This window comes from Convolutriloba macropyga, chromosome 2 (genome assembly GCF_964194025.1).
Source record: "Convolutriloba macropyga chromosome 2, txConMacr16.3, whole genome shotgun sequence".
Lineage (NCBI taxonomy): Eukaryota > Metazoa > Xenacoelomorpha > Acoela > Convolutidae > Convolutriloba > Convolutriloba macropyga.
The window spans coordinates 78,261,119-78,272,924 of NC_134469.1; the positions used below are offsets into that span (position 1 = coordinate 78,261,119).

At 39.6% G+C, this 11,806-nt stretch overlaps 1 protein-coding gene across 1 annotated transcript in view; it reads left to right on the top strand.

Moving 5' to 3' along the window:
• Positions 1–684: 684 nt before the first annotated feature.
• The window catches only part of LOC142334743 (condensin complex subunit 1-like), a 50,686-nt gene continuing 39,564 nt past the window's right edge, over positions 685–11,806 (top strand). Inside the window, exons 1-5 of the mRNA XM_075383007.1 lie at positions 685–712; positions 9,431–9,625; positions 10,269–10,401; positions 11,048–11,106; positions 11,527–11,720. Coding sequence (XP_075239122.1) covers positions 9,511–9,625; positions 10,269–10,401; positions 11,048–11,106; positions 11,527–11,720 — 501 coding nt within the window. The 5' untranslated portion in view covers positions 685–712; positions 9,431–9,510. The remainder of the gene's footprint in view (positions 713–9,430; positions 9,626–10,268; positions 10,402–11,047; positions 11,107–11,526; positions 11,721–11,806) is intronic.

The following is an 11,806-nucleotide window of genomic DNA, read 5'->3' on the forward strand; positions in this document are numbered from 1 at the left end:
CAGACTTTGAAAACTGAAACCTTCGAAAAGGGAAGTACCATCAATGAAGACGACGCTCGAATAAATATCAAAACTAATGGCTTTTTGGAATCAATTTTCAGCAGAACTTAATTTGATGTGAAAGTGTTCTACGTGTATGCTGAGTTGCCCAAGACGCATTTCAGGATTGCTACCATCAGCACGACTTAATCAAGAAGCTGTCATAAGAGCGAATGATAATCAAAGTGGAGAAAACCACGTTCTGTCATTTAATGTTCCCATGTACAGGAAGAGCGGGTCTCACCTCATCAAAGGCCATAAGGATAATGTCTTCTAGAATCAAGGATAAAAATGAAAATTCAAACTCGGTTTTGACCGCGTACATTAGGACAAAAATAAGTTTCGCGACTTTGAGTGACTCCAATACAATGCTTCCGTGGCACAAACTCTTTGCGTCTTGCAGGAGACGCAAAAATAGGAACCATTGTAGAGTAAAGGAATGATGTTCTCCTAAATGTTTCTGTATTTTTTTTCTATTTCTGATTCAAATTCACAGCAAAGAATATTTTTGTTGCTATTTATCATATCTATATTGATTATAATTCTGATGCTTGTCCTTTACTCTATCTCTAGCTTCTGATGCGTTAAATTTTACTACTGTCGGGATAAAGAATTATACATAAGAGTGGATTAGCTGTCCATGAGCCTAATTGTTGTGATAAACTTATTAAATAGTGACCCCTTTCCCTTTATCAAATCGTGTATTTTCAGGAGTTTGATCTAGAGGACTGAACATTCCACGAAAATTAAGTTGATTAATTAAGTCCCACTGCCTCTAGATTAGTGGGTGAAGATATTCCCCAGAACCCCATTTATGGTGTTTATCATCGGCGCTAGCTGCCTAGCCAACGCTATCAAAGTTGCTCCCGAGGCACTCAGAAGTCAAGTACAGCCTATACTTTTCGCCAGAAAAGGACTGAGCCTGAACCCCAACGCCAAGAATAAACGGACGAATCTCGAGCTCCTACTCACCCGTGGACCATTAAAGAACAAAAAGAACTTGATACTTTGGCACGGAGTGATCAGCAACTCCATCACCAGGCACATCTCGAACAATTACAGTGCCCTACCCGTCTCCAGCCTCGTTGAACTACTGCGACGTTTCAGTGATCGGATCTGGGCTATAGTGTACTGTCAACGACTAGGATCCCCAAACATATTAGAGGAATTAAGAAAGCTTGACATCCTGGTGATCGACGCAGGAAAGAAGTTACTATCAAAGAGACGCCAACGATCAGGGTGGTATCGGAAACAGCTTTCATTGGTTCATCCGGACTCCGCGATAGAGTTAGGGCTTCTTACAAGAGTGCTCCAGAGAAGAAATAACCTGAAGAGCATCGTTCTTCGGAACAGGTTCTCCGGACGGAAGCGCCCATCTCAGAAGAGAAGCGAAAGAAAAACAAAAAGGAAACGACCTTCAAAGAATAAGAACAAGAAGAAGAGAAACAAGAGTACCGGCACCAAGTAGTCGCTAGCGCGTGTATACCGCTGCTCTGGTAGCTTCCTGGAACTTCTGTTCCGGTGCGGCCTAGGTGGTGGTATACTCGCCCCTGACAAGGTGAAAATGCCACCCAAACGGACGAAACAATTAACTTCTACCAGTGGAGAGGAAAGAGATGGCTGGAATTGCGAGAAATGCAAGAAAGTGTTTATAGACCCCAATGACAAGATAATTGAATGCGACCGCTGTAGCAAACACTACTGTATCAAATGTATCAACATGCCAAGCGCAGCCTATGAATACATGACCAGACCAGAAGTTATCTGGTGTTGTGATGCATGTATCGACTTCGCCAGGACAACCATAAAAGAGGCAACACATCCACGGAATGATGTCGAAGAACTACGTAGCGACCTAAACACCACGATGAACTCGGTCAAAGCGCTGATGAATGACTTCTATTGCTTCATGAACGGACAGAAGAGCAGAGAAGTCCCCCAATCGAGCGGATCTACCGCCCAAAATTGGGTCCCTATTCCTCAGCAACCGGTGAAACCTATAAAAGAAATAATCCTAGAAGCATCTGCCGAACAGAAAAGAGAACAGGAGGAAGAAAGTAGACGAAGGAAGAACATTGTAATTCACAGAGCACCGGAAGACAACCAACAGGGAGAAAAAGAGAGACTCAAAGAAGACGACGAACTAGTTGACTCATTACTGTGCGAGATTGAACTACCAGACTTACGAGACAAAAAATGCAAGAGACTTGGTAAGAAACCCACCCAAGATGACCCAAATGCAAAAGATAGACCACTGATGGTAACATTCGAGACAGAGGAAGAGGTTGCAAAAGTTCTACAGAATTGGACTAAACTGAAGGGGAAGGAAAAACGACTCGTCAACCTGAGAGTTTCTCGAGACCGAAGTATGAAGGATCGAGAAATTGTCCGAGAACTAGTACAGAGGGCAAAAAACCTGACAGCAAGCGAAACAGGAGACTACGTGCACCTCGTCCGAGGGAAAACCATAATAAGAGTCAGAGCCAAAAAAAACATACAGACGGAGCCTCGAACTCTGGTTCAGCAACGTGGACACACTAAGTGCCCAGAAGACATCAGAGCTTAGGATACAAATTGAGGGATCAACTGTCAAACCGGACCTTATCCTGTTATCAGAGGCAAAACCAAAGAACTCAACTCTACCATGGGACCCATTATGGCACAAAATTGACAACTATTTGCTGGAGGGTACCAATATGAACCCAAAGCAAAATGGACGAGGACTTCTGACCTACATCCGAGACGACCTAAAATATAACTTGATAAGTGAGGAATCCATTACCGAGATCCAACAACTTGAGATCAAATTAGCCGGCAGCACTTTAACAGTAGTAAACATGTATCGTAGCCCGAGATCCTGCGACGAAAACAACGCGAAAATCAACGAGTATCTGAAAAATATCGGAAGATCAAGGAAAAAATTCATAGTGGTAGGCGACTTCAATTATCCAGATATTGATTGGGAAGTGGCACGTGCAACTGGTGAAGCAGAGAGCAACGAATGGAGACTCCTGGAAGCCGTGAAGGACTCTTTCATGGAACAACATGTGAAGACGCCAACTCGAAGTGCCAGAAACAACCGACCATCTTTGCTAGATCTAATGCTGACGCATAGTTCCCTGGAACCAAAGAGAATAGACCATTGTGCACCCTTAGGAAAAGGCGATCATGTAATGACCAAAACATCGTTTGCTCTAACTGTAGGAACTGACATCAAGTATCGCCGAAACTACAGGAAATCCAACTTCAAAGCCATCAGAAAGTACCTGAAATCTAAATTAGACACCAACTCCACAGTCATCCAAAATGTAAACGAGAAATGGGAGCTCTTCCGGGACACGATCCAGACCGCAGTGGAGAACCACGTTCCATTGACAAAAATAACAAGAGGAGAAAAAAGTAGATTACCACTTGGCTCCGCAATTAGAGAAGCCATCAAACAAAAGAAGAAGACATGGAAGCAGTTCATCAAGGAGAACTCGGACTGGTCATATCGAGAGTACGCACGAAGACGGAACATGGTCAGGAAGCTAACTAGAAAACGCCAACATGAAAAAGAACAAACTGTGGCAGCAGTGTGCAAGAGCAACCCGAAAGCGTTTTGGTCTTTCGTCAACCAGAAAACGAAAACAAGGGAAACCATCCCCGACCTTGAGAGGGAGGATGGAAACACGACAAGCTGTGACTATGAGAAAGCAGAAACGTTATCCAATTTCTTCGCATCTGTGTTTGTCCACGAAGAAGAACCAGACTGGGACATTGCAGTCACAAACCGAGACCAAATCAACGACAACATCAATATATCAACAAGTGAAGTCTTAGAGCAACTAAAAAAATTAGACGACACGAAATCACCAGGATATGACGGAATCCACGCTAGAGTTCTGCTGGAAGCAAGAGAAATAATAGCTGAATATCTCACAGAAATTTTCAACGAATCTTGGAGAACAGGTACAGTCCCGGAGGACTGGAGAAGGGCCAACATCTCAGCGATCTACAAAAAAGGACCAAAGAAAGACGCAGCTAACTACAGACCGGTTAGCCTGACATCCGTATGCTGCAAAGTTATGGAGAAGTTTGTAAGAAAACACCTCATGAACCATATTCTGCAAACGACCTGATTAGTCGGAAACAGTATGGGTTCATGACTGGAAGGTCGACAACACTGCAGCTCTTAAGAGCAATGGACGATTGGACAGAAGCGCTAGATAAGAATAACGAAGTGGATATTATCTACCTTGACTTCAAAAAAGCCTTCGACACAGTCCCTCACCAGAGACTCTTCAGAGTACTACATCAACTTGGAATTGGAGGTAAAACCCACGACTGGATCCGAAGCTTCCTCAATGGAAGAGAGCAAAGAGTGATGGCAAACGAAATTCCTTCAAGATGGGAACCAGTACTGAGCGGAATACCGCAAGGATCAGTACTAGGACCAGTCTTGTTCATCATCTACATCAACTCAATGACAGACGTGGTTCAGTCCCCACTCCTACTGTTCGCAGACGACGCAAAGCTCTACAGAGAGATCTCAACAGTAGAAGATCAACTAGTCCTCCAGAAAGACCTAGAAGAACTCCGAACATGGTCGAAGACGAGCCTCCTTGAGTTCAACGCAGAGAAATGTGTAAAGATGACATTGACATCAAAGAAGAAGACCACATCAGAGAGAACGTACAATCCTAACAAAGACCAAAATCTTAAGAGTGTGTACAAAGAGAAAGACCTGGGAATAATGACCGACAGCAAACTTAGTTTCGAAGAGCACATCTGTATGAAGTTGAAGAAAGCGAACTCTTTTCTTGCCCTAATCCGCAGAAGTTTTATTAACATCAGCAAACAAGTATTTCTACAACTGTACAAAGCATTAATCAGACCCCACCTAGAGTACGCGAACCAAATCTGGTATTCAAATCTTAAAAAGCATAAGACCAGTATAGAAAATGTTCAAAGAAGAGCCACAAGGCTAGTTGGATCCCTGCGAGGTTTAAGTTATTAAGAGCGGCTCAGGGAACTCAAGCTACCAACCACAGAATACAGAAGACAAAGAGGCCGGATGATAGAAATCTTCAAAATCATCAATGGAATGTACGACGAATCTGCTACGGGAAATCTAATTAAGTTTATCGAACGAAACTCGAGGAAACATGGGCAGCAACTTTCCATCAGAAGAGCACGACTGGAGCTGAGGAAAAAGTTTTTCTCAGTTGATGGACCTAAAGATTGGAACGAGTTACCAGAACACGTCGTGTCAAGTGAAAGCTTGGATATCTTCAAGACACGACTTGACAGACACTGGAAACACAGGATGTTCCGCGAATTGTCCTAGGGTAAGGGACAACACGGAGGAGCTGGTCGACAGAGGCAACAAACCTACAGACCAGAATACTCGAACTCGAACTTTAGGGATGGGCTTTCTATCACTGTAAATATGGATGGGCTTTCTATCTAAATAAGCTTTTTATCACTGAAACATTGTATACCATTGAGACATTATTGAGACATCTGTTTGTTTTTTGCTAGGAGCCATCTTTCAGACTTAACCAGCCGTTTAAATATGAAATATTTTTAATGTCGATACTCAAAGAAATTCAAATATTTGAAATTTCTCAGCGTCTTTTGCGCTCTTTCAAAGAAAAATAGTATTTTTATTCTCCAAACTTATCTATGAGCTTTTTTCATTCCTTTAATCAACAGATTGTTATCACCGTCTGCGAGGTTAAAACATTGATGAAAATCTTTATAAAAGAGTTCAGAGAAATTATTATTGAATCCATCTGATGGTTAACTCAGATATCAGCAGCTTGAGAGTTGCGGTTGATTCTTCAGAAGTGAATGACTCTTATTAAAAAAAAATACCTCGACGCACAATTCATCAGATCAATTTATGCATATCAGTTATGTTTCTCTGTGCTCTCTATGTTTCTTTTAACCTACCAAATTAAAGTTTCATGTTGTGTTTCTAACTGGAACTTATAAGATTCTAATTGCTCTGAAACCATGCTTGAGATAGATACTTTTAAAAGTGTGTGACTTTTCATGCAAATTTTTTTGGTTTTGTTCTAGAACATTCTTTTTTTATCTCCAATGACTTTTCAGGCCTGAATTTCTTTTATTTGCAGGTTCCAAGTTGCAGTTATGCCAAGATTTAGTCTGTTTCGCAAATAATGGTAATTATTAGCGAGTAGATAGCGAAACCGGTAAAGCTACGTGGGTAATTTCTCAGAGTTTTCCGGGAGATGGCGGGTTGGAAACCTTCCCCCTTTCGTTGACCGATGTAAAATTAACAAGACTGCGTTTCTGTGAAATAAAGTGTGCCGTTTTTCGATTGTGAGTTTGTGTCCGACGTTTGTCGGTTTACGATAATGTAACTTTCACTCTTAAAAATTGTTATGATGACAGAGAAAGAAGCTTAAATCTTCTTTATAAGCTCAATCAATCATCTTTCTGGGTATGAAAAGTTGGCCTCCTTCACAGAAAAATACTGACTGAGTTTGGTTGGGAGAAGTTAAAATGGAAACTAATCAGTTCTGAAACCGTAAGCAAAGAGCGTACGAATCCTGAAGTGAAGCAAAAACCTAATTGGGGACTTGATGGCGTTTTTCCTCAACAAAATTTTTTACAAGTTCAGAACTAGGAGGATAATTTTTTGATGTCATAGAATAGTGGACAAGAAACAAAACAGTAGCTTTAAGATTTCCCCAACTTTTCCACGCCTTTTGCAATTTCCCGCCAAATTCTTTGAAACGTCAAATTTATCACATATCTAATAAACCAGTGGTCGGGGGACCAATTTTTTTCTCAATGAAGATATTTCAAAATTTGCAAAAAGAAAAGTGGGTGTCACCGTGTTCTTTGGAAGAAAACTGACTTAAAAGTATTAGGACGTTTTTTTCCATATGTTAGAGCCAATCAACCGCACTACTGAACTATTTTTTAAAGTAAGTCATCGCCTAAAAACACCGAATTCCAAAAGATAACAAAAGCAGCAATTTTGCAGCTAGGATGACAATTTTCTATGAACCGTAAACAAGTGGAATGGACGCAAGTAAAAGAAACAAGTGGAATTGACGCAAGTAAAAGAATTGACGCAAACAAATTATCTTCACAGATAATTTGTTTTTTTTTGCACTCGGGAATTTCTCGCCACTGTATCTGTGCCCCTTTTTCAAAAGTTTTTGACCGTGGAACGAATTCTTTTCTAGATATTTATTTTTTTGCAAGCATAAACTTTGCAGAAAAACAAACTTTGTGTTATAGAATGTTTTTCAAAAAACGCATTTTAAAACGAAGACAAATGCATCGTATTCACAGATAGTTTGTACAAAAGGCACAGTTTTTTTTGCGTAAATGTTATGATATGTAATGTACTCATGATTCCAAAATTGATTAACTGTTTTCGTGACAAAAAATTAAGGTTTAATAATTTTTGTTGAATTTTTTTTTCCCACAAATGCTAGGACAATAGATCGAAAGCCAGGTTCTGTCGGGGCATTTTGGTCGGTTGCGATAGAGAAATATCAAGTCCCACTTGCCGCTAAGTCATGTCCATTGCTTTTAAGGCATGGTCAGATGCGGTTGTTTCATCATACCATCTTGCAAAGTAATTTTTGCGCTTAATTTCTGCTAACGAGAATAGATTTTTTTCCATCGATTGTCGCAGTTTCTGATTTCGATCAATTGTATTTCTATCATCCGTTGAAATTAGCGTAAAATATGCTCTTAGCTTTGTTATGCTTTGGTATTATCACGATATTGATAAATTTGTTAAATCTCCTGTTCCGGGATTCTGCAGCAGTTCTTGCGTGTCAGTGCTTCATCATATTAAATTTTGCTTTTCTGAATATTATGCAGAATTTTGCCGGTGATTTATTTGCGTTTGGGTACTTTCCAGTGTGCAAGCATATTTGAAATGTTTGACCACTAGCTCAGAATTGTTCGCTTTTATCTGTGAAAAGAAGAAAGGTGAATACCAAAAAGTTGATGCTGATGAAGTAACGTGTTGTCCGCTTGTCTTTGCTCGCAGAGTTGGAATTGATTCATGAGCTTCAAAGAGCTGAAACACTGTCATATTTAAAAAGAAATAGCCTCGCTGTCCTAAGGAGCTCCATTATCTGCATCTGAGTTTCCAGAACAATTAGGTGGCGCGAAATGGATGTTTCAATGGGATTCGTGTTTGACTCACTAGTTTCGCCATTAGTTCTTTGTTTTCAAGAGTTGTCTATCTTTTGTTTTACATTTTCTGAACTGATATTTGGGTAATATTTTCATATTATTGATAGATTAGAAAATTCTTCAAAAACTCTTTTTGAAGTCGTAGTAGTTGGAGGGCTACAGACCAGCCAAAAGTCAGCCAGTGTTGGGGAGGGGCTTTTCTTAATTTAGTCTTTGTTACTGAGAAGCTTTTGTTAAAAGTGGGCTGTAATGGCTTGACGGAGTGCTGGAACCGTGATAGTACTAATTGTCCTGTGTAGCACGTGTTTTGTTTTTGTGTGTGTTGATTTGGCGATTAAATTTTTTTGTCGGCGATTGATTTGCTTTTGGGTACTTTTCAGTGTGCAACCATTTTTGAAAATGTTTTTTTTGCTCTGCACTTATCAGACTGTATTTGTTACTCTCTGCAGATTGCTATTAATGATATTAGTTGTATAGGATTCTGAACCAATCAATGTCTTCTTAAAGATTCACTGTTTTGTTTTGCATCATCATTTGTTTGGCTATGGTAGCAACCTTTTAATTCTATCATTACAGTTGAAACGTTTCACCTTTAAGTTACTCAATCGCGTATGCATATAGCTTGCATATAGCCAACTCAGCTTGTGAGAAGAACATATATATAGCTTATTGGATTTTTGAAAAATCAGTATTGCCCGATTCATACTGCGTAAATCTAATTGACAGATACTGATACGATGTTGTCCTGATAGCAATGAAAGATCTTCGTATTATAATTAACGATGCTGTGGCGTGTACTCAACTAATAATTGAAAAAAAGAGGTCAATTAAATAAAAGAATTTGAGTTAAAATAGTAACACAGTTTTGTGAGCGACCTCTCGAAGTTGTTCAGCAACTCAACTCGGCTTCGCCTCGGAGTTTGATATCTTCCTAAAGGCAATTTAAACCCTGTGATAATAGTCAGATCTGGAGCTATCTCCGATTATCATAAGTTCTGTTGTGTTTCATGTGTTCAGATGGAATATAGTCCTATGTTATAAATGTATACCACCCGATTTAGCATTCTTTAATTTTGACAAAACTTGACTTTTATCCCCAAGCAATACGGCATCTAATTGGCTGCTAATTATTTAAGCACGATAATTTGAATTGAGGCCTATCGTTTGAATGGTTCTAACTAATTACTCTGACTTGTAGTGTGTGTTTTACATTTTGAGGACTTGTATGCAAAGTAATATTGGAAGAGAAATTTTACAAATTAGCTGCTTGACTGACTGACTTTGACTCATTTGACAATGCAGGAGTTTCTGTTTCCTCTCTGCCGAGATGACTTACTGGTCCAAAGGAGCCGAGAGACATTTCACGTTAAAAGACGTTTCCCAGCTAACCAGATTGAACAAGCTTTGAAAGGTAGAGTACCAAGTTAACCCGATTTATTAAAAAAAGGCCGAAACCACTGCGGATTTTTTTGATGATGCTTAATTAGTACTTGTCGTAAAGTTTAGGGCATCTTTTTTCAGTGTCAGAATATTCCCTCTATCAATAACGTTTTAGTCAATAGAGTTACGACGATTTTTTCTTTCGGAATTATTGATTTAACATCCCATAAGCAATAATTGCTGAACAATATTGTTCAAAACATGATTTTTCGGATCTTTTCTGCTAGCGCACCCCCCCCCCCCCCAGCCCTATATAGCCGTTATTTTTGCATCCCCCAAAATCTAAATTTTCGCGAATTGTACGAGCTATATTTGCATTTCATTGAAGCAAGGGTGTCTAGGTAGACTGAAGGCACTTTTAGAAAAGCTTCCTAAAAAATTTTAAAATCAAGCCCTTATTGTAGCCGATAACACCAAAAATGATCTAATACAGAAATTTTTATTGATTCCCACGTTATATGCAACAAATTTTGGTTGAATACGCAATACTTTCAAACCTTAGCTGTGCGAGCTTTTAATAAATGCGTATAACTAAGTGGGGGGGGGGGGGGGCGCTAGCAGAAAAGATCCGATTTTTTGAGTTAGATCTTCGAGTAGATTTTTGCCTACTTCAGATGCGAGCAGAGAAGTGTCAGCTCATTCCACCACGAAGAGCAGCATGTCCACTTTCTCAACTGAGTTTGTGCAGAACTCAGGAGTGGCTGCTCTAGCACAGCGACACTTCGACCTCTACTTTTCCATCGTCATGTACGTACATAAGTTTACGGTAAAGGTGCTTGATAATTATACAACTTATTGTGTCTTGCCATGTCATGGTTAATTTTTCTTGGTTATCTTGCTAGGATCATGTTTTTTGATACCATGCAGAGATCTTGCATGCAATTTCGTACACATCTTCATATTTTCATAGCAAGTACATTGTCAAGATCTTGGCAAGATTTATCATTGGCTAATTTCTTGCAGCACCGTTTCTTGATCGTAACGGATTTTCCTAAGTAGTGAAATTTTCTGGTTAGTGGTCGCTGATCACTGCGATCTCTTCCGTTTGTGAATTCCAAAACTTAGTGTGTTCATATAATTGCAAACACCAGTTAAGTTAACCCTTAATTATTTCCTCGGCAATCCCGAGCAAGGATTGACCGTAACGATTTGCTGAGTGCAATTACATGGCTAATTACATATGAAAGCTATTTCAGTTAAGGTATTTTCTCCGTTATTGGCCCCCGAGTAAGTTATAAACCCTTCTGCTAAAAAATGATATGCACTCACGAAGCTTGGGAAGGGGTGATCTCCAACGGAAGGATTACATTTAATGGCTATCATGTGCTATCATGATCTATGGTTGTATTCGCGTGAAAATTGATGTGTTCTGTGAAAATTTGTTTAATTTCAGGGAAGCGAGCAAATTGAATGTAAACGTGGTCGATCTGGCTTGGCAGAGCTGTATGGAAGGTTAGTTCGATTTCAAATTGTGTGAAGAAAAAACGAAATGAAAAGTGCAAAAGACTGAGAAACCTGATTATTCAGCCCGTCATTTTCCAAAAACATATCTGAACTCGTGCATTATAGCAGTTTTTAGGTTGAATTGCAAAAAGACATTTAAAGAATGTTAACAAAAGCCATTTCACCCCGAAACTCATCCATAAACATTTCCCCTGACTTATTATTCCGCCTTACATATCCCCAATTTTGGCGGCTAATTGTTAAATTATACGAATTAATTCTGAGGTTAAATGACAACGGCTGAATAAAGCGTGGATGAATAAATTAGGGATGTACAAAAAGAGAAAACCGTAAATTTTATTATTGCGGACTCAGTGATAACTTCAAAATTCGTTATTGCATGAGAAACGGAAAACTCTTTTGTTGCAGCTCTGTCCAAGGCAATCAGACTGATATCAAGTTCAGGATTTGCAGAGGGGGTGAGTGACGTAGAGTTGACTACGTTGAGGACTGGAATCAAAATGGTCACTTACATATTGACGGAGTTGATGAGTTTCTACGAGGACCAGACTGCCTCGCAAGCAATCACAGCCTCGATTGCACAACCTGGAAAACGAAGAAAAGTAAGTTAATTAGAACGGGCATCATTCATAGTTCTTCCGCAAAGGTGTCGTAATAAATTTAACCCTTAATGATAAACAAGCCAATA